Source organism: Cebus imitator, unplaced genomic scaffold (genome assembly GCF_001604975.1).
Source record: "Cebus imitator isolate Cc_AM_T3 unplaced genomic scaffold, Cebus_imitator-1.0 Scaffold660, whole genome shotgun sequence".
NCBI lineage: Eukaryota > Metazoa > Chordata > Mammalia > Primates > Cebidae > Cebus > Cebus imitator.
Window position 1 is genome coordinate 341,515 of NW_016107975.1, and position 24,033 is coordinate 365,547.

The 24,033-nt window shown below is 34.2% G+C and overlaps 3 protein-coding genes across 3 annotated transcripts; all 3 read left to right on the forward strand.

Moving 5' to 3' along the window:
• The first annotated feature begins 443 nt into the window (after positions 1-443).
• TAS2R10 (taste 2 receptor member 10) lies at positions 444-1,584 on the forward strand. The gene has a single exon (XM_017518150.1). It carries the CDS (start codon positions 527-529, stop codon positions 1,454-1,456), a length of 930 nt encoding a protein of 309 aa, XP_017373639.1. The 5' UTR covers positions 444-526; the 3' UTR covers positions 1,457-1,584.
• Positions 1,585-18,005: 16,421 nt separating this feature from the next.
• On the forward strand, positions 18,006-19,036 carry TAS2R9 (taste 2 receptor member 9). Its single transcript, XM_017518151.1, has one exon. It carries the CDS (start codon positions 18,090-18,092, stop codon positions 19,005-19,007), a length of 918 nt encoding a protein of 305 aa, XP_017373640.1. The 5' UTR covers positions 18,006-18,089; the 3' UTR covers positions 19,008-19,036.
• Positions 19,037-20,730: 1,694 nt separating this feature from the next.
• Positions 20,731-21,970, forward strand: TAS2R8 (taste 2 receptor member 8). The gene has a single exon (XM_017518187.2). It carries the CDS (start codon positions 21,041-21,043, stop codon positions 21,968-21,970), a length of 930 nt encoding a protein of 309 aa, XP_017373676.1. The 5' UTR covers positions 20,731-21,040.
• The last annotated feature ends 2,063 nt before the right edge of the window (positions 21,971-24,033 follow it).

Here is a 24,033-nt window from a genome sequence, read left to right on the forward strand (position 1 = left end):
GGTATCTATAATGGCTAAATTTGTTTTTCACTTCTATAGAGTATTTTCCTTTACATATATAAATTGATTATCAACAACATAAATCATAATTTGATATGATTTGATATTTAAAAATATAAATATTTGATATTTAAAAAGATAAAGTCAAATTTTTATGTTATGCTTTATATTCTATAGGTATATGTTTGTCACTCCTCCAAAATTCAAGTATTAAATGCAAAATAGTCTCAGGAGGACATGTAAAATCCATGAAACAGAAACTTTCATTTGCATCTTAACAAATTATGGATAGGCATTCAGTCTGAACACACTTTCTCTAGACCAGCTATATTTTGTAGAAATATTCGGAGAAGTCTTCATCAAGATATTTCTGATTCCATCACAAGCCATTACTGGGGCAATTTCAAGTCTTTATATAATGAATGAGAAGAAAGTCGCACTTCCATCAAACAGCCAATATAGGACTCATTCTGCAGCAGGTAATCTAAGACAGATATAACAGAAGTAATATTAAGGATTAGCCAATATGCTAAGTGTAGTGGATGGCATCTTCGTTTTTGTTATAATTAGTGAGTCAGTATTGGGCACGTTAGGGAATGGATTTATTGGACTTGTAAACTGCATCGACTGTGCCAAGCATAAGTTCTCCATAATTGGCTTTATTCTAACTGGCTTAGCTATTTCTAGAATTTGTCTGATATGGTTACTAATTGCAGATGGATTTATGCATATATTCTCTCCAGATATATATTTATCTAATGCATTCAACCTAGTTGAAGGTATTAGTTACTTTTGGTTAATTATTAATCAATCAAGTATATGGTTTGCCACAAGCCTCAGCATCTTCTATTTCCTGAAGATAGCAAATTTTTCCAACACCATATTTCTCTGGTTGAAGAGCAGAATAAACAGGATTCCTACCTTTCTGATGGGATGCTTACTTATTTCATGGTTACTTAGTTTTCCACAGACTGTGAAGATGTTTAATGATCATAAAATGAAGAATGCCACAGTCTGGCTTTTCAACATGAATAGAAGTGAATACTTTATTAAACAGGTTTTGCTAAATCTGGGAGTCATTTTTTCCTTTACACTATCCCTAATTACATGTGTTTTGTTAATCATTTCCCTTTGGAGACACAACAGGCAGATGCAATTGAATCTGACAGGATTCAGGGATGTCAACACAGAAGCTCATGTGAAGGCAATGAAAGTTTTGGTATCTTTCATCATCCTCTTTATCTTGTATTTTGTAAGCATTATCATAGAAATATCAATTTTCTCTGTGCCAGAAAACAAACTTCTGCTTATGTTTGGAATAACAACCAGTGTCATCTATCCCTGGGGTCATTCATTTATCTTAATTCTAGGAAACAGCAAACTAAAGCAAGCCTCTTTGAGGGCACTGCAGCAATTAAAGTGCTGTGAAAAACGGAAAAGTCTCAGAGCCACATAGACATCTTCAGGACAAATGAATGTTCCATGAAAATAATCCAGTGAATAAATCCTTGAAGATATGTTTCATTGCACTGCATTCTCGCATTGTTTTTTAACTGTGTCATTAAAGATCACTGAAATCTTCCATAATTGTTTTGACTACGTTTCAGGGAATCTCAGTCTTTGAGGAGATTTTAATCTCACATGCAAATTCGGTGGCTTGGTCAGCTTCCCTACCCTGCAACTTCTTTCTACAAACTGCCTAGAGGAAAAACATCAGCCTGGAGATTGTTCACTGTAAAGATTACCACAGTGAGAAGAAGCTTGAAAACAAGACTTCTTGTTGTGCTTTACCTGACTTTTCGGAAGCAAGGACACTCATTCTCCAAGACAACCCAAAGAAAAAAAAAGAAAGAAAGTTAGATCAATCTTGACATTTAGGACATGAAAGTGAGGACAGATGGGATGCTTCTTTTCAGTGTGCTATTTTAATTACTTAAAGGGTTTTTTGTTTTCATTTTTTTAATCTAACATTATTTTTTATTGGTGTATGTTTGATGTGTGGCAAATAGTCATAGTAATAGATGTAGTAATGTGAAATATAGCTAGGTAAATGAGAGTTAGTTGGGGGATATGGGATCAAAACACTGATGAAATAAATGTGCTCTTCAAAATCAGTGACTTGAGATAAGGCAGGTTATGAACCAATTATAGTTAAGGTTTTTCTGGAAGCATAAATCCAAAGGATGCAAGATTCAACACAGTCCCTGACCAAAGGATACAAGATGAACACAGGATAGAATCTGTGTGAAAGATGAAATGTTCTGCCTTAAGGTTTCATACACACACACACACACACACACACATTCATATACACAGACTTACACTCACAGACATGTTTCAAATTTCAAGTTTTAAAGTGGATTTTTATGTCCAACCCAGGTTATAAACTCAGTGACTTATTTTGGCAACTTCCAAAAGTTCTTTGATCGCATACTTATGGCCTGATGAGTGAAATATTTCCAAATATAAGGGCTTAATTAATTTTCTGTGTCAGGTTTCCAAATCAATACTTTTATATTTTTAAACTATTGTTTTAGAATGCACAGACAGTTAAAAGATAACAGGAAAAAAAAAACCTAATGCCACTGCCTGTTTCAACCAAATATATCGGTTAACTTATTTGAAATTACACTGTATAAAGAACTATGCTCTCCACATAGATTATGTTGAATATGTAGAATTTATTCATTTTCTCATGTTTTCAAAAAATTATTTGTAATAATAATTTTAAGAGGTACATAATAGCTCCCCTTGCAAATATACAATAAGATACCTAATGTTTATCATATTGTTTACATTTAAGTTGTCTTCAGTTTTCCACTGTTAGAAATAAACAGAGTATTACAGAGCACGAATGCTATTCATGCATTCAATAAATATTTTTAATGCTAACTCTGCTAGGTATTGAGGATACAGTAGTGAACAAGAAACCAGTATAATGGATAATATATTCTAATAGAAAGCAAGTGACTAGCTGGCTAACTTGAACAATAAACTATAGGATGCTGACATGACCTGGTCTTGGGAATAGACAAGATGTCACTGAAGTTAAGATGATTTAGTTTGAAATCTAAATAATGTGTAGGAGGAGTAAGGTGGACAAAGGAGGAGAAATTTGGGATGGGAAAGCATCATGTCGAGGTCTTGAGACAAGAAGGAGTGGAGGGCATTCCAGAAGCCAAAGGTTCAGTATGACTAGTATATAGACCGAACACTATGAAAATTATTTTTAAGGAAAATTCCAGTGGGGAGAAATTTGATAAATTCCTTTCAGAATTGATAAATTGCCCTGTAGAAATAGTAAACCCATGTTAATAGTGAGAAAATATTCCTCTTGTTCCAATCTCAAAATTAAGAAGGTTACTATTTTTAATGTCATTACCTTGATTACAAAAATATCTTTACTTCTCATATATTTGCTTACTAGTGAAGTTAAGCATTATTACAGGATTAACCAATAGCATATACTTTTTGGGAATTGTTCATTTGTTTATTCTTGCTTTTTCATGTCTGATAGTTTTTCTTACCAATTTTGTAACTGCTTTATATAATAACACTATGCTATATATGTGTTATGATTTTTCTTAATTTGATGTTTAGTAAGTAACTCAGTTTATAATGTTTGGGAAAACAGGTGGGTAATTTATACGATCTCATATTAATTTATGTTTTCTTCTGCTATTTTTGCCAATATTCACTTATTTTAATTGATACCTGTTCCTTTTATCAAAAACTCCATTTTGTGCTATAAAATACAGTTTCATTGCATCTAAAATTAGAAAACACAAAAATGTATAAAGAAGAATTTGATTATGCACATTTGCAGTACTCAACTAACCATTGTTAACGTGTTTCTACATACATTGTAATCTCAAGATAGATAACAGCTAGATAATAATCATGTTACTTTTAAAAATCTGTTTTGATGAGATTTATATATAAACTGGATGGACAGGTTATTTATCTGTGAGTATTGGGAATATACATAGTTTTTATTTTCTTATAGTATGATGTAATTTTCTATGCAATAATTTATGTCATAAGAAAAATATAATTAAAGATGAGGCATGTGAAAAAATATCTGTTAGTAATACTTGCTTTGAGAAAAAAGAGAAAGAGAAAGAACCTTCCTTCGCATTTGCGCAGACTGTATAAGCGCCAATGCTGATGTCTGCTGCCTTTGTAGGTCTCTTGTTTGCACTTACTTTCAATTGTGTTGACTCGGACCTCACATTTTATGATTTTATTTTGAACTCAGTTTTATTAGAATATTATCTGTGGGAATTCTTTGAGGTCAAGTTTACAGCGTAGTCTGCCAGGAAGAGTTTGACTTTGTGAAAGCTGACTGGGGTGACTTCCAGTCTCAATTTCTTTAAGCTAAACTTTTCAGTTTGTAATGTCTTAGACTATAAAATTTAACTTCTAGTCCCAAATATACACGAGTAAAAGGCTATTATTACAAATTCTTAGAGCAACAAATCTTTACATTCCCCTTTCATTGCAGTGCCCTGGCTGAGTGTTAAGTATTTTTACTTTAACCTTTTGCTGGACCTGTATTATTTTCTCACTTGCCTATTAAGGTTTTGCCTTTCAGCGATCTTGGTTTATTGGTAGAATCCAACCACACTTCTAATTTTGGAGAGGTCCAAGCCAGGTATATTATCCTAAATGCATATGGTCTTTTAAAACCTAAACACTGGTTTATGAATGGGTGAAGAAAGCGGCATATGTATACAGTGGAATACTATTTAGCCATAACAATTTTCTTAAAAGAATGAAATGTCGTTTGCATCACCATGGATGAAACGGGAAGACATTATTGTACATGAAATAAGCCAGAAACAAAAAGTTAAACACCACATATTCTCGCTCACGTAAGAAAACTAAAAAAAGAAGATCTGGTGGAAATAAAAAAAAAGAACAACAGAGTATGCCAGAAGCTGGGAAGGCTAGGGGTTTATAAAAGTATACAAAATGCAGCTGGATAGGAGGAATCAATTTTAGTGTTTTACAGGACTATAGAATAACTATAGCTAATATTAATAAATAGTTTTAAATATGAGGAAGAAGGATTTTAACATTCCTGACAAAGAAATGATAAACGTTTGAGATGACAGATCTTCTAATTAACCTATGTAATCACTAAACATTTTATGTTTGAAAACATCACTATGTACCTGACAAATATGTACAGTTATTATCATATAATGTAAAAAAACAGCCTGTTGCATAGGAAGAGTGATGCCATCCTGAAGCAAAACTACCATGAAGATTGATGTTTCACTCTTGCATACCAAGGTGTTCTGCAGCAAGTTCTTTAAACGATGCCTGTGACATAGATAGCCCATCAAAAAGAGGTTTATCTAACCTTCTTAAGGGTCACAAGTTTTAGCAAGTGAGTCTGAGGTGTGAACAGCTGCACATGTTTATCCAAAAAGCTTAATATATACAGGATACTTTCTGGAGAGTGGGTGTAGGGATCCAATGTCTTGTGGGCACCCAAGACATTGCCTCTCTTTGTAAGTTTCTATTAAATATTTCTTTCTTTAAAAAATATTTATATATTTTATATATATATATTTATATATATATAAATAATAATATTATATATAAATAATATATATTATATTAAATATATATTAATAAATTATATATATTTATATTATTTATAAAATATATTATTTATAAAAATTATAATAATATATATTAATATATAATAAATAATATTTATATATATAAATCATATGTATATGTGTGTGTATATATATATATAAATCTTTTGCGGTAACTTGGATAGACCTGAAGGCCATTATTCTAAGTGAAGTAACACAGAAGTGGAAAACCAAAAACAGTATGTCCTCACTTGTAAGTGGGAGCTAAGCTGTGAGTGTGCAAAGATGTACCGAGTGATATTGTGAACTTTAGAGACTCAAAAGAGGAGGTTGGAAGGGCAGATAGTGATAAAAAAAAAACACTGCATATTAGGCACAATTTCACTGCTTAGGTGTAGGTGCACTAAAATCTCAGAATTCACCACTAAATAATTCATCTACTTAACAAAAAACACTTGTACCCCAAAAGTTGTTGAAGTAAAAATTATAAATAAATAAATGAATATTTCTTTCTGATAAACTGGATTTGATAGCCTCTTTCTTTGGCTTCCCTGCTCCCTCAGCCTTTAGGGGTAGCTTTGCATATATTTTCTCACTGCAGAACATAAATTTTAAAAAATAACAAAATAAAAAATACTTACACACTGGTTTAAAGGAGGGTGACAACACTCTCTCCTAGATAACCACCTCTATCTGACTCCAAGATAGTTAGTTAGGGACTAACTCTATCTTTATCACTGTTTCCTCCCATGATTTGCACTTTTCCACTATTTTTGGCATCTGAGGATTTAGAGGATTTCTTTATTTTAACTCCCTTGACAGCTGGACCATGCACTTTTAAAAATATTTCTGAAGGCTTTTTATCTTTCAGTATCTTTATGTTTTCTGGACTGGAAGGATTTTTCCAGACATCTGGTTTTCCGTATATTTTTCATACAGATTTCTTTAATTTATAAAATAATTTCAACTTCTGTATTAGATTAGGGAGTACACAAGCAGATTTGTTACACAGTTATATTGCTTGAGGTTTGGGGTAGGATTGAACCCGTCACCCAGGCAGTGAGCATAGCACCCAGCAGGTAGTTTGACAGTCCTTGCCCCCCGACCCCTCTCCACTTAGTAGTTGCCAGTGTCTATTATCTCCATCTTTATGTCTGTGTGTTTCCAATGTTTAGCTCCCACTTATAAACCAGAGCATGTGATAGCTGGTTTTCTGTCTCTACATTAATTTGCTTAGGGTAAGAGTTTGCCATACTTTTGAAGTCGAAAGTTGTTTGTTTCGCTAGCTTTGTTCAATCTTTCTCTTTTTTTTTTTTAGTAAAGGTTTTCATAATTGTATGTTTTCTGCCCAAATATCAACTTTTATGTATTCCACAAATGTTGGCACGTGGTTCTTATATTGTCATTCAATTCAAAGAATTTCAAAATATTCTTTACACTTTCCATTTAATGTTAGAGATATTTAACAATAATTTTCTGGCTATATGAGTTTTTTAAAGGTAACTTTTGTATTGATATTTTATTTAAGTTGAGTCAGACAGCATATGTGTGTAATATCTGATCTAGGATAAGATTTATTTGGCCCAATATATGACTCATTTTTGTGAATGATCCATGTTTTCTATAAATGAGTTTGATGGCGTTAGATACATATACATTATATAAATAATATTAATGGTATTACTTGTTTACTCCTTTAATATATGACAATTTCCAATAATTAGTAAACATACATTTACAATTAATGATTTATTTGTTTATTCTCATAATTATTTTATTTTTAATTGCATTTTACTTGAGGCATTGTTGACTATTGCATTTTTATTCATGGTGATTACTTTTTCATGATTATTTTTACTGATATTAAAAACTCTTGTCATGAAAGTTTTTGCTTTAAATTTTATTTTGCCCTTGCAAATTCCCTTATTTTGTTACATTTTCTTTTACTTTATTTTAATACATATTTATTCAAATTTATGAGGTACATGAGATATTTTGTTTCATGTATATAATGTGTAATAATCAAGTGAAGATATTTAGGATATCCATCACTTTGCACATTTATCATTTCTAGATTATGGGTTTTCTACCTCTGCATTTTCAACACTTCTGCATTTTTATGTTTTAAATGTCTCTTGTAGAAAACAAATGTCTCATTTTTGACACTTTAATAATGTAATCTCAAAATTGTTATTAAGAAACATTTTTCCCCGTCTCTACTAAAAATACAAAAATTAGCTGGGCATGGTGGTATGCGCCTGTAGTCTCAGCTACTTGGGAGGCTGAGATAGAAGAATTGCTTGAAGCCGGGAGGCAAAAGTTGCAGTGAGCCAAGATTGTGCCACTGCACTACAGCCTGGTGCCTGGCAACAGAGTGAGACTCTGTCTCAAAAAAAAAAAAAGAAACATTTTTACACTAATGTTATTATGATTATATTGTTTTCTATCTTCTCATTTCTTTTTTTACTCATTTTAATGCTTTCTTTTGGTATTATTTTCCTTTCCTGTCTTCTATTGATATCAAATTTTATGTGCTTGATTTAAATTTGATATCCTTATCTTCGTTTTATATAAAATTAAAACTTTAACTTGTTCTTAGCTACCAATAGTCATTTCCATGCTGCATGTTGTTATGGTCTGGAATATTAAGGTTTTTTTTTTTTTTCCCTATGTAGAAAACTTTATTGAATATTGTATTCATCAAAATAAAAACTTAATTTTCCCTGAAGGCACCCTTCATTTCACATGATCCATACTCCAATGTTCTTTTGTATTAAAAATATGGTTAAATATGGAATTAGTAAAATGCAGTATATAAAACTTCATGCTGAGCAAAAAGAAGTCCAAAAAAACTTTACCATATATCCAAAGAATAGTTCCCATAGTATGTTTCCTACATAAATCATGTTTCAATGCAATTTTTAGAACCATTTTAAAATATATTTTGTAATTTGTTAACTGTAGGCATCCCCATTTTTCTTCCATCACATAATCTGTTCCTCTGATTAAGTTGGCAATATCTGCTAGGATCCACAGAACGCAGGAGAAAAAGCAGTTATTTCTCAAGGTTTGAGAAATCTGGTCCACCTTTAGTGTAGTTTCCTGAGATTTCTGCTCCACTGAAGTCAAAACCAGGATTTTCTTTTTGGAATCTCTCCAATGTAAGCTTTCTCTGCATTTGGTCTTGTACCCAAGGATCAGCTGCATATTCAGACTCTAGTAGAGAAGTCCAACAATTTGCTGCATCTCTCTTTGTCTTGGTAAGAACAATACGAACCATTTTTCTATCCTCCAGAGTCCATGAATATTAAGGTTTTTTAAATGTATGCATTTATTTTTTTTTAATTTTATTTTGATAAAATGTGTATAACAAATTTGTCATTGTTAACTATTTCAAGTGTATAATTCTGTGGCACTAATTACATTCACAATGTTGTGCAAGCCTCACCACTGTTTTCAAAACTTTTACGTTACCACAAATAGAAACTTGGTACTCATTAGGCAGTAACTCCCTATTTTTCCTTTCCCACAGTTCCTGTTGACCTCTGATCTGGCTTTTGGCTTTATGAATTGGCCTTGTCTAGATAATTCATATGAGCAGAATCACACAGATTTTCTCATTTTGTACCTGGTTTATTTCACAGGGTAAGTTTTCAAGGCTCACCCGTATCTTAACATGTATCAGACAATCATTCTTTTGTGTGACTGAATAATATTTCATCGTGTGTGTACACCACAATTTGTTTAGATATTCAGCAGTTGAAAAACACATGGGTGAGTTCTACCTTTTGCCTATTGTGAATTATGCTGCAAAGTACACTGGCACATAAGCATCTGTTGGAGGTCTTGTTTTCAATATACATGAGGAGTGGAATTACTGGATAACATAGCAATTGCTATGCTTAGCTTCTTGTGGAACCACCAACTGTTTTTCCACAGTAGCTTTATCATGGTACATTCCCACCCAGAATGTACGAGAGTTCCAAATTTTCCACATCCTTGCCCACCTTGCTATTTTCCAGGATTTTTACCGTAGCCATTCTAGTGGGTGTGAAGTAATATGTTATTGTGGTTTGCATTTCCCCAATGACTAATGATGCTTAGTATCTTTTTTATGGACATTTGTAAATCAGTGGAGAAATGTCCATTGAAATCGTTTGCCCAATTTAAAACGGGATTTTTTTGTTGGGTTGTAAAGGCTCTTTACATATTCTGAATGTTAAACCCTTCACAAATATATGATCTGCAAATGTTTTCCCCAGTCTGTAGATTGTCTTTTCATTTTCTTGCAGTGGCTTTTGATACACAAACATTTTATTCCGTATGAAGCCTAATTTAACTATTTTTTCTTTTGTTGCTTACTTTTTTCATGTCATATATAAGAATCAATTGCCAAATCCAAGGTCATAAAGATTACCATTAGATTTTCTTCTAGGTGTATTTAGTTTTAGTTGTTATATTTAGATCGTTGATCCATATGAAGTTCTGTATGTGATACAAGGTAGGGGTCCAACTTCATTCTCTTGCATGTGGATATCCAATTGTCCTAGCATCGTCTGTCAAAAAGACTCTTTATGCCCTAATGAATTTGTACACACTTGTCAAAATCAATTAGTCCAAGATCTATGGGTTTACTTCAAGACTCTCAGTTCTATCACATTGATCTATAGGTCTAGCCTCATGCCAATAAAACAGTCTTGATTACCGTAGCTTTGTCGTAAACTTTATATTTGATCTTAGCCAAAAGCTGAGAAGTAATGTAGTGAATTTTAAAAATATTACGTGTGAGCCTTCCAACTTTTGTTCTCCATTTTTAAGATTAGTCCTAGAAATTCAAGGTTTCTGGTAATTTCATATGAATTTAAGGATCAATTATTCTGTGTCAGAAAAAAGTCTGTGGGAATTTTTAATAAGGATTTGAATGAATCTGTAGATTTATTTGGCACCTCCCCTTTGTGTCTGTAGGGTAGAAGCAGATGAAAAATTAGGAGTCTCTGACCTGAGGGGCCTAAGAGCCATGTCTGAGGCCAGGATGGAGTGAGGGGTTCTTGGAAAGAGAAGAGGTGTAGTACCTCCCGTATGCTCTAGAGGACATGGAATTCCATGATGCCACACTTTTCTGCCTCTAGGTCCCTGTAGTCTTAAAGCCAGAGCTTACAGAGCCGGGGTGGTGACAGTGGGGCAGATTTGGATGCAGTCCAAGGTACAGGCAGGAGTGATTATGACTCCTAGGGAAGCTCCTAGGGCGGGAAACAGGATATGTCATTGGGCAAAATTTCTCAGCATGTTGGTGAAGGTTTTTGGTTGCAACAGAAATGAATGTAAGCATGAAAGGGGGAAGGAGTTTTATAGTTAGGATGTTGAACAATCTGTCTGAAAGTTAAGAGGAGTCCAATTATCTTTAGAAAGAGTCAGGACTGTGATAGATCCAAGGACCTCAGATGCAGAAAGGAGTGAGTATCTTTCCAGGTTATGTAACCAATGTGACTCAGTTTCCACAACTCCCATTCTCTATGCTTCCAAGTTCAAAATTCCAAATTCCTCACAGAAACTTATTTATTCATTCTTTTGTGTATTAAATATTCATGGAGCCCCTACTGCATGGTAGGCAGACTTCTAGATACTAAAGATTCAGCACTGATCCAATGAGACAAAAATACCTGTTTTACATCTTACATTGCAGTGAGTACAGAATAAGATTGGCTCCACTTGGGTTAGGTATTCATCCCTAATTCAATCGGCTGTGGCTAAAGTTCATGAGCCAAGAGGCTTCTCCCAGTGGGTTCTACTACAATGATCAAAGCCCTCTTTAAGACACACATAGACTCTTGATTGAAAATTCAGGAAGCAGGCAGTAGGCTTTAAAAGAACAAGGCATAGTTGAGTTCATTCAGTCACCTAAACAGTGACCAGTTTCTCTAGGAGACCAGATGTTCTCAAGGAGCAATCTGTCCATCTTGCATCTCCCAGGTTCTCTGGATTCTCCACTTCCAAGCAGAAGGAGCAGGACTGGAAGGCCCTTCCACACCATCAGCTTTCTCCTCACACCAGACCTTCCTCAACACGGCCTGGGGGTGTGAGTTGGACTTCTCCCCTTTTGTTAGTTTTGCTTCTTCCCTGGCTAGAAGCTTCCATGAACAGGACCAGGCTTGCTCCTAGTATTTGCCATGACAGATGGCAGCCCAGGGATCAAGGGAGACTTAATGAGGCCTGCAGAAAAATATAAAATAAATAAAATAAAATAAATGAAAAATATTAAGTGTGAGTTTTCCAACCTTGTTCTTTTAAAAGACTGTTTTGGCTATTTGGGGTCCCTTGTAATTCCACCTGAATTTGAGGATTAGTTTTTCTGTTTCTGCAAAAAATGTCTGTGGAAATATTCGATAGGAATTCTAATGAATCTGTAGATTGCTTTGGGTAGTACTGACATCTTTTTTTTTTTTTTTTTTAAGATGGAATCTTGCTCTATTGCCCAGGTTGCAGTGCAGTGGTACGATCTCGGCTCACTGCAACCTCAGCCTCCCTGGTTCAAGCAATTCTCCTGTCTCAACCTCCTGAGTAGCTAGGACTACAGGTGTACACCAACATGCCCAGTTAATATTTTTTCTGTATTTTTAGTAGAGACGGGGTTTCACCATATTGGTCAGGTTGGTCTTGAACTCCTGACCTGGTGATCTGCCCACCTCAGCCTCCCAAAGTGCTGGGATTACACATATGAGCCATAGCGTGACATCTTAACAATATCAAATTATTTTATCCATGAACCTGGGATGTCTTTCTACTTACTTGTGTCTTCCTTAATGTCTTTCAGCAATATTTCATCATTTTTGTGTGTATTTTCCTTCTTTGGTTATAATCCTAGTTATTTCATTATTTTGGAATTGTTTTCTTAATTTACCTTATATATTTACTGTTCAGATTGCTGGTGTTTAGAAACACAACAGAGTTTTGCGTGTTGATCTTGTACCCTACAACTGGAGTTTTAAGATTTTCATAGTATACACATATTCTTAACTTTTTTTTTAAATCTTGACATACTAAGCCTTACAAAATTTGTTATAAACCTTACTCCACATTTAAGATTTTCTTAATGCATCTTCCAAAATGTTGAAAAAAGTTATATGTTTAGTAAACATCTGAAGCCTATACATCTGATAATGTTTTTACTTAACCTGAACATTTAGGTGTGTTGTCAAATATAAATAAATATCTTATTGTGTTTGAGTTGAAATGCTGTTAAAATCATTTTATTTATGCCATTGCAAAGAGAAACAAAATAGCCACTTGTCCATTAATATTATGAGATGTAGTGAGTATTAATGTTGAATAAAGAAAAGAACTACATATGAAGGAAAAACACAAGTCCATTTAAATGTGTTTACATTTTCAGTGAGTAATGGAAAACAAATAGTTAAATCACCGTTATTATGCTGCCATATATTATGATTTCATGTGACTGGCATTGTCTTAGTCCATTTTGCTGCTATAGACAATATCTGAGATGAGGTAATTTATAAATAACAGAAATTTATTTTATCATAGTGCTGAAGGCTAGAAAGTCCAAGACTAAGGCACTGGCAGGTTTGGTGTCTGGTGAGGACCTGGTCACTGCTTCCAAGATGGAACCTTCAATGCTGTATCTTTACATAGCAGAAGAGGAAGAAGTTTAAAAGGCCTGCTTAGTTTCCTTCAGGCCTTTTCTAAAGCATTAATCCCATCATAATGACAGACCCATTATAAACATCTCCTAAAAGACCCCACCTCTTAATACTGTTGTATTAGGGATTACATTTCCACATGAATTTTGAAGAGAATACAAATATTCAACTATGGCAATCATAAAATGTGAGATTTGGCCAAATATTATAGATAGGAAATTGTAATTAAGACACATTGAGAAAGGCTCTATAGCAAAACAACCGGACAAGAGAATCATGATTTATTGAATTGAATGCAAAAAAAAAAAAAAACAATAGTAATAGTACCTAAAATTTTTTACTATATATGGTAAAAACTGTTCTAAGTGTTTTAAATCAAGATTTTATTTAAGTATAGTATTTCTGTGAGATAGTTTTATGATCAATGTTTTACACATGGGAGAAAGAAAAGGTGTGACACAATCTAAATCACACAACCATTAAAACTAAGAATGAGCTTCAACTTCAGCTGTCTGATATCAGAGCTGAAGCTCTTAACCGTTATATATATTTCAAGCCTTGCCCAAACTTTGTTATTTAGCAAATAAATTATTTGTCTCCATGGGTCCCAAATATTCTATTTCTCCACCATTTTTATACAAACAGACAAGATTATTCCCTATCTGCTATTGTAATAAAGTGTTTTAGGCTTGAATGATTGCCTCTAAATAGTTCTCCATTAATTAAGGCTGTTCCTCTTCTTAAAGAGACATACATATTTCTCATTCATGGTATTCCTTCTCAACAGGGAAGGGTTTTTTTGTTGTTGTTTCTTGTTGTTTTGTTTTGTTTTCATTATACTTTAAGCTCTGGAGTACATGTGCAGATTGTGCAGGTTTGTTACATAGGAATACGTGTGCCATGGTGGTGGTTTGCTGCATCCATTGCCCGGTCATTGACATTAGGTATTTCTCCTAATGCTGTCACTCCCCAATCCACCCCTACCGCTGCTATTTCTCCCATAGCCCCCTACAACCCAAGTCCTGGTGTGTGATGTTCCTCTCAACAGGTAAGTTTTTATATTGCTCTGTTTTCATGAGGCTCATATGTACCCCCATAAATCTGCACAACTATTATATGTCCATAATCACTAAATTTTAAAAAATTAAAAATACAATGAACAAGATTACTGAGTGAATTTTTTTAAAAACAGAAGATAATTTCATCCAACAAAAAAATAGTTGGGGGAAATTTAGCAAAAGAAATGGTGGTGAAATTGAATATATTCAACTACTTAATTTCACGTAGAAAGCAAAAATCAAAGAAGGAAGACTTGCTCGTAACTGTGACAAGGAGTCATGTTTTGTATAAAGTAATGACAGGAGATAATGAACTACTCTATATCTTGTGAGGAATTAGAGGGAGAATTATCTGGCCAGGCGCTGTGGCTCCCACTTGTAATCTCAACTCTTTGGAAGACGAAGGCAGAAGGATTGCTTGAGACCAAGAGTTCAAGAACAGCCTAAGCAACATATATATATTTAAAAGGAGAATAATCTGAAAGTTACAAAATCAGAAAGAAAAACACCCATCGCAGCTTTAGACCCACTTCTATCAGAGTGTGAGAGAGAAAACAGCTGCCCCAGGATTTAGCGGTAGAGTATTTAAATGAAAGGACCCATGGGCAATGAGGGATGAATGAACTGGAAGGGGCACCAAATTATATACTTATTTTTATTAATTCTTAACTTAAATCTTGTATTTCTTCTGTCTTCAATGTAAGTAACAAGCACATAACATACCAGCAGTACCTGTAACTTTTTCACTTCAGGAAGTCAAAAATCATTGTTGTTACAGGTACCTCCTATTATCATTTACTTTCATCACTGCTCTTTCTGTCAGATATTTTTGTTATGTCAATTTAAAAGCACAAAAATTCCTAAATTATATTAAAAATATATTTCATACTGTAGGAAAAAGCATCTCTCTCTCTCTCTATCTATCTATCTATCTATCTATATATATATGAAATCTACCTGGATTCCTTATAAATTCCAAATATGTTTATTTTGTGCACTTAAAAACATTATTTTGAAATTATAGTATGCACCAGACTGCCAAAGTAGTCCATTGCACAAAAAAGTTTAAGAACCTCAAGTTCAAATGAAGACGATAAAGTGAATTGTTAGAGGAATGAATGAGAATATTAGGTTTCCGCTAATGGTTTACTAGGAATCCCAATAGATATATTGAAGAGTTTAGAGTGGGGTGGTAGATGAAGTCAGCAGCTATTCAAAATAGGACAGAAAATAGGACAGTATAGCAGCATTCTGTTCTTATAAATGTGAAGAGTATAGTTATTTCCCTTAATCAGTAATTATCAGTGGCATAATTCAAGGACAAATGCCTGTAAAAGATATAAGGCTCTAAAGAATGGTAAACAATATTTCAACAAAGAAAAGAAAATGAACTTTAAAAAAAACATCTGCCTAAGTAGATTTGTGTTTGCTCACTTCTCATAGAAAGACATGCAGGAAATGATGTCATAAGTTTCCCAGTATTTCATCTGTTTTCTACTAGAGACAGAAATAATCAATAAACTGACATTCTAGATTAAAGTGTTTCTGCGATGGAAAGACATGTTAAACTCGGTCAGCTAGGATCCCTCTTTAACTTCTCAATGCTAAAATAAAATCCAAATGGCAAATAACACCCACACACACAGACACACACAGACACACACACACACACACACACACACACACACACACAAACATATTCAATGCCGCCAAATAAATTGAGATATTTGAGGTTTATTTACAGCAAGGAAAGATGGAAGAGGGTGAATTTTAGCAAGTATAGGCCCTTAGGTAACTCCGGTCATATACTATGGCATATTTTCATTTACATTTGAATATATAAACATAATAACTTCCCTAAACTGATCAGTATTCCACACAGCTAAAGAAAAGAAGGGATATAGGGGAAAGACCATGATTCAGAAGGCAAGGTTGGATTCTTTATCTGGGTTTACCAAGAAATTTTGAAATGTCAATTATTAATCACCCACCTACATGCTATATTTTCAACTTCATATTTTCTGGACATTAAAAATTGATCCGAGAGTAGTTCTACTTCCAAACTTTGAACCTACTTAATTCCCCTCCTCAAAGTCTTATCATTCAAAAAGTTTAATTAAAATAATGAGATATTGCATACCCTGAGATGTAAACATGGTGCAACCCCGTCTGTCGGTTTGGATGCAAATCAATTTCTTTACTCTAGTGAAGTCCTTCTCAGCATATTACCTCTTTTATGGCTTTGGTCATGACAAGCACAGTGTGTACTTTTGAGCTGTATCATCTGATATTTCCTCAGAAACAAAATTCACAGAGAAGCATGAAAGAAACCCCAAATTTCACTTAATAGAATAACAATACCCATTTACTTTCTCATAAAAATCTGCAAGATTAATTTTTATATCTTTATTTTGTCTAAAACCCTAAACATATGAGAAATTATCTGATTAAATATTTTGTATTATTGTGTTAGTTTATTTGATAAACAATATTTAATATTCTTTAAAATTTAATATCGGTTTTAAAATAAAATTTCTGGAAACTGTATTGCTGTGTGCCTGTTTCTATTATTTCAAATATGTTCCATTATGTCCAATGACATGTTTCAATATGTCCCAATAAAGCAAACTGTGTGTTTCCAATGTATACTAATCTTTGCAATACACTTGCTGCCAAACAATAGAGCTAAGACAATTTAGAGCATGTATTCTTACGATTCAGTTCAGATTGAAGAATCTTGTATATCTATCAGGCTTTTCAGTTTCAAACATATCACTTTCTTGTTCTTTCCTTGTCCTCCCTACTGTTCAGGCTGATCTGTTTTCATTCTCTTTAAAGGTAAGTGACTAGTATTTTGACTATTTTTTCTATGCGTGGAAGCTACATTCAGGCACAAAGCAAGAGCACTCCAAGAAATCCTAACATCTAAACCAGAATTTTCTGTGTCCCATTTACTGACAATATTACAATTTCATGTTTATCACCCTCATTGTACCTTCTGTTGAGAAGACCAACGCTGCAGAGCTTTTTGAGGATACTGGCAATTACCTCAATAATGTATTTCTCAATGCAGTGTCCCTTTGGCCCTTCTAAGTCATATAATGGGAAGAAGGTAAAGTCCCCATATGATAAATTCAACTTAATACTCCTATCTTCCTACACTTTTAGATTCTTTCCTCTACATTCCACCAGTTACAGCATTTAAGCCTCATTTAATGTTAATGACAATTTGTTTAAAGCTTTAGTCGACGAAGCCACTAAACTGGCTACACAAGCTAACACATTAAAAGCAGAATCTGTAATAGAAATAGCTATTACTATTATTGATAGTTAATATCAATATATTAACCAGGATGGATAGTCCTCCAGCAAATTAAATTCTGGCCACTTTTTCCAAGCAATTGATTCCTTCTTGAAGTTCCTAGTCTATAGATCGTATTGATAAATCCAAAATATACAGAGCTTAAAGTGAGAAAAAATGTGCAAATTTAAGAAATCAGATCCATTCCAATTTGCATCCTAGAGCCTTTCAGTCATTACTGTGCAAAAGGAAATTACTGGCCCCAGTCGTTGAAGTGTTGAGGCAGTTCTAGCCCAGCACAGGACCGACTATCTTCCTGATCTACATCACAGCTGACAAAAAGGAGACATAAAGACAATTATACCACGGCCTAAGTGGCAGACAAATATATTATTCTTCCCTGGTCAGCTGAAAGTCAGTTCATCATCAGTGATACTCAAAATCAGAAGTCTCTGCTGCCATGCCAAGTACAATAGAGGCAATATATATCATTTTAATTGCTGGTGAATTGACCGTAGGGATTTTGGGAAATGGATTCATTGTACTAGTTAACTGCATTGACTGGCTCAAGAGAAGAGATATTTCCTTGATTGACATCATCCTGATCAGCTTGGCAGTCTCCAGAATCTGTTTGCTGTGTGTAATATCTTTAGATGGCTTCTTTATACTGCTTTCTCAAGATGCATACGAAAATAGCACACTACTAATCACTGTGGATGTTGTCTGGACACTTGCAAATAATTCAAGTCTCTGGTTTACTTCTTGCCTCAGTATCTTCTACTTACTCAAGATAGTCAATATATCCCACCCATTTTTCTTCTGGCTGAAGCTAAAGATCAACAAGGTCATCCTTGGGATTCTTCTGGGGTCATTTCTTATTTCCTTAATTGTGAGCATTTCAGTGAATATATGGTATCAGTTTTTCAAGGCCAGTCATGAAGAAAACATTACTCAGGAATTCAAAGTGAGTAAAATTCCAAATGCTTTCAAACAGATAACGCTGAACCTGGGCGCGATGGTTCCCTTTACTATTTGCCTGATCTCATTTTTCATGTTACTTTTCTCCCTAGTTAGACACACTAAGCAGATTCAACTGCATGCTACAGGGTTCAGAGACCCCAGCACAGAGGCCCACATGAGGGCCATGAAGGCAGTGATCATCTTTCTGCTCCTCCTCATTGTGTACTATTCAGTCTTTCTTGTTATGACCTCTAGCACTCTGATTCCTCAGGGAAAATTAGTGTTGATGATTGGTGGCATAGTAGCTGTCATTTTTCCAGCAAGCCATTCATTAATCCTAATCATGGGAAACAGCAAGTTGAGGGAAGCTTTTCTGAAGATGTTAAGATTTGTGAAGGGTTTCTTCAGAAGAAGATAGCCTTTTGCTCCATAGAGAGAGACCCCTAAAGAGGAGAAAGAAATCAACAAAAGGCATTCTCCCTTCTTCTGTTTGCATTCATTTTCTCTTATATGCTATTGGAAGTCATTAATATCTATCCTAATTCTAAAGATTTGTTGTGTGTTCCTTCACATTTTTGTCTTGTTTAATTGGTAATCTAATGTTATTGCACCACATATTCTTTGTCATTGTAGAAAACAGGAATTTAAATTCCATGTTAACATTTCATCGTTTCATGTCATTGGCTAAATACAAAGAGGTTCTACTTCTATTCTGACAAATACTGAAAAAGGTCTTGAACTCAATGAGGAGAAGAATTTCAGGCAAACAGTTTTGGAGAAAATATTTTAGAAGTCATCAATCCTTTCTATAAAATCAGTCATGCAAAACAACTCTCTGCTTTGAAATGAAGGCCAGTCTTTATCATCACTGCCCTATCCCCTCCATTTCTGGAAGGATTTGTCTTGATCAAGATGGGAGAAAAACAGTCGTTAATGAGATTCTGCCTAGGATGACATACGATGTGTGGAAAGGAGTATAATCTCAAGAATGAAGGTTTGACCAGGAGAGGATGCACAGGTGGTTATGTATAGCAGAACCACCTTGAGAAAGAAGGTGGAGGGTCCCAGTAGTCAGTTTGCTCATAAGTACGCTAGCTGGAGATGGCAATTTTAGAAGTCAGTTCCTAAAGATTCTTTGGAATGTTCTATTTAGCCTTCTAACTCAGAAATCTCTGACATGACCTGTTTTTCCCCCTGCATCATTTTCTTTTCTATTTTGTTTCCAGTAACATTTTATAGGTAACTAGGTTGCTTTAAGTTATTAAGTTTATGCTTTCCTTACACATTACACACATGTAAGAAATAGGAAAAATCTGCATGTGTTATACACATTGTAGAACTATTTAAATACAAGAAGATCCCTAGTGGATTGTGATTTGTATTACCTACATTCAAATGTATTTTGGGCTAAGTTGTACTCTCCCTCACCCCAAAACAAATAAATCTAATTTAATACTAGAATTAGTCCTATTCCTTGAAAATACTGGTAGGCTAAAAAAAATTTTTTACATGTTTGCCCTATCTAGAAATAATACAATAACATGCACTGTAAGATCACTAATCTTATAAAAGGACTTGATTGGAACTAGAATAACGTAAAGTTTAATTTTTTTTAATTTTAGATTAAAATGCTTATTATACAAGAGAAGGTTTCAGGAAGTGGATTGTCTTCAAGGGTATTTCTCACATTAAAAAAATAAAGACAACAAATCTTTATCTGGCATATTTCACTTCTAAGAAACAATTGAACAAAAAAGCAAATGCTTAGTAAATATTGCCATGTTCCTGCCTTAAAAAAATATGTCATTTATAATTAGATTTGTATCATATCCTTCCCTAATTAGCCATTTAAATAAACACAAGAATTATTATCCTCTGATTAAATGTTAACTGTCTACACTCTAATTGTACTAATTATTTCCAAAGTGAAAATTTTTTTCCATCTGGGAGACCTGATTTGTGGGTCATTTATAACTTATGTGATGAAAGTGAAGTTTTACTTACACAACTGGATTTTTGTTAAACATTTATCTCTTTTTTTGGTGACTCCTTATTCAAAACTCAATTTGATGGGTCCAAATATAGAGCTGCAGCAAGAAGCCTGTTGCAAATTTGTGATATAAAATCTCTTTGATTTTGCATGAGAGAAATTTCAGCCAAACGTCTCAGATTTCATTCACTAAAAGGTAATAATTATAGCTTTTCCAGGCTATAAATAACTAGTCAAGCTGTTCATTTGGAGCAATTAGTTGGTTTCGTCTTCAGGAGCATAGAGACAATACTATTTCAGAGGAGAGCTGAACACTTCTAGAATGATATCAACGTCAAAATAATAGCAGATGAAAACCTTATTGCATCATTCAAAGAATTTACTAATCATGCGTCAATAGGTCATTTGTAAATTAGCTCATCTACAGTGATATTTGAGATCAGACTGTTATCTCTACAAACATGTTCAGTGCTGCAGATAGCATCTTTATAATCCTAATAACTGGAGAATTCATAATAGGAATATTGGGGAATGGATACATTGGACTAGTCAACTGGATTGATTGGATTAAGAAGAAAAAGATCTCCACAATTGACTGCATCCTCACCAATTTAGTTATCTCCAGAATTTGTTTGATCAGTGTCATGGTTCTAAATGGCATTGTAATAGTACTTTTCCCAGATGTTTACACAAAGAGGAAGCTACAGATAGTCATTTGTACCTTCTGGACATTTGCCAACTACTTAAATATGTGGTTTACCACCTGCCTCAATGTCTTTTACTGTCTCAAGATAGCTAATTTCTCTCACCCGCTTTTTCTCTGGCTGAAGCGGAAAATTGACATGGTGGTTCGCTGGATCCTGCTGGGATGCTTTGCCATTTCCTTGTTGGTCAGTCTTGTAGTACTAATCGTGCTGAGTTGTGATTATAAGTTTCATGCAACTGGAAAACAAAAAAGAAACATCACTGAAATGTTCCATGTGAGTAAAACGCCGTCCTTCAAACCCTTGACTCTCTTTAACCTGTTTGCAATTGTCCCATTTATTGTGTCACTGATATCTTTTATCCTTTTAGTAAGATCTTTATGGAGACATACCAAGCAAATAAAACTCCATGCTACCAGCTGTAGAGACCCTAGCACAGAGGCTCATGTGAGAGCCATTAAAACTATGACTTCATTTATCTTCTTTTTTTTCCTGTACTATGTTATTTCTCTTTTGGTGACCTTTAGCTATCTTATTACAAAATATAAATTAGCTATGGTGTGTGGAGAGATCGTAGCAATTCTCTATCCCTTGAGTCACTCACTTATTTTAATTATTTTAAATAAGAAACTGAGACAGGCATCTGTCAGAATGTTAACTTGTAGAAAAATTGCCTGCATGATATGAAATCTTAGTTTTATAAATGGAATTTAAAATCAAATCTTCTTCTCTAATAAAAATATAATTTTCTTAAAAGTCCATTCTCATTTTTCCCATTATCTCATTTATTTTTGATGCATATCTTTTTAGGTGTTATTAGGGCTTAGTGGCAAACTAATCTGTTATGTCTCTTTGCAACCCAGAAATGCTCATCTTCACACCCCCTTTCCTTGAAGAATTTCAGAGCTCATGCTTCTCTTCTTGTCTCCTCAATGCAAATGTTAGGCATATATTGCCTAAAGTCTTTTCAGATTTTACTTTGGCTCATGGTAAAGTGAACCTGAGCTATACTGTTTTCCTGGTTTCTCATTTTCCTTTGTCATACCTTTTTTTTTTTTTTTTTTTTTTTTTTTTTTTTTTTTTTTTTTGAGACAAAGTCTCACTCTGTTTCCTAGGCTGGAGTGCAGTGGTGCGGTCTCGGCTCACTGCAACCTCTGCCTCCCCGGTTCAAGAGATTCTCCTGCCTCAGCCTCCTGAGTAGCTGGGAGGACAGGTGCGTGCCATCATGCCCAGCTAATTTTTGTATTTTTGGTAGAGACAGGGTTTCGCCATGTTGGTCAGGCTGCTCTCAAACTCCTGACCTCGTGATCCTCCCGCCTCGGTCTCCCAAAGTGCTGGGATTACAGGCATGAGCCACCGCGCCCAGCCTCTGTCATACATTTTTATTGCTGGTCCTTAATTGTGCTCCTTTCGTGGCTCTGTTGAGTCCCTCCCATTTGGATTATTGACTAGGAGCTCAGATCTTCCCTGGTCTGTCTTTGGTTTTCCTGATCCATGGTCTCCTAGGTAATATTTCCTGGTTGAACTTATTCTGATGCTTTCTAATTATTTTCCTTGAAATTAAATTTCCTCTCAAACAACTTGCTTTTCATGCCACACCTGGGTGGGAATTGAACCCATTCAAGTTCCACTCACTTATGGGGTGCTCCCAAGCCCTCTTGACCATCTGGATAAAAGAATGGAGATAACACATATCAGTTATACTGCTCACTCAGATTCTTTTCTCTAACCAGAGCCTGCAAATGTTTTCACTCAGGACTTAACAAAAGAAATAAATTGGGAAGACATTAGCATATACCATTTAAGAAGCACATACTGTCAGTGGAAGAAGCAATAAATGTTTACAAAAAATACAGAGTAATCTTTTATTCAAAAAGAAGGAAAGTGTGTCACCAAAAATGTTTAATTTTGCTGTGAAGATGAAATCGAGTCTCACTATAATATTGAAACATTTGCTCTGTGGTGTCTCAGGTTGTGTATGTTCTAATATGGCTGCACGTCTTTGCTTTTACTCCCATTATTTTCTATATTTAATTCTGATGTATTTCAATCTACTAATTTCCTTGTATTATAACTAAAATCCTAATTACCTGAAAATTATCATTTGTCCTATTATGTAAAATTCACTTTGTAAAGTAATAATACTTATAACTCTAAGTATGTAAACTTTATGAACTATATTTCTAATATGCCAGCTGTTTATGTTACTCTTTGTTGTACAAGACGGAAGAATTCATGTTCTTTGGATGAAATATATTAATATATTCTAAAAAAAAAAACCTGTAGATTTTACACTAGGATGAACTTTATATTTTTCTAAATGTTTAGATGAAATAAATATTTTATTGAATTAGTACTTTTTTGGGAAGGTTTTATCCTATTAGTCTTAAGATTTTTCTTCCATATTTTGTTTCCTGCATCTCCAACGTTTCAAGCATCTTCAGTGACCGCAGTGACTAGAGTTCGAAGTAGTAGACTTTTGACAAAACACTCTCCTGTAGAACTTTTTTTCTTAACTATATATTCACATAACTTCATGCTATACAACACTGGTATGCATAAAATCTACATTTATTTTCAAAACCAAACAAAAATAGGTCTAAAAATTATTTGTGCAAAGATGTCATCAGAGCTCCTGTGAGCACTTCATTTACCAGGATACACTGTGGGGTAAAAATGATGAGTCTAGGTCGGTTATCGTTTCCAATGTTGTCCTATCGTAGGTGATGTACCAGTTTCCTGCAAACATA

Coding starts and splice junctions, on each gene's coding strand:
- TAS2R8 (XM_017518187.2), top strand. CDS start 21,041: ATGTTCAGTGCTGCAGATAGCATCTTTATAATCCTAATAACTGGAGAA.
- TAS2R9 (XM_017518151.1), top strand. CDS start 18,090: ATGCCAAGTACAATAGAGGCAATATATATCATTTTAATTGCTGGTGAA.
- TAS2R10 (XM_017518150.1), top strand. CDS start 527: ATGCTAAGTGTAGTGGATGGCATCTTCGTTTTTGTTATAATTAGTGAG.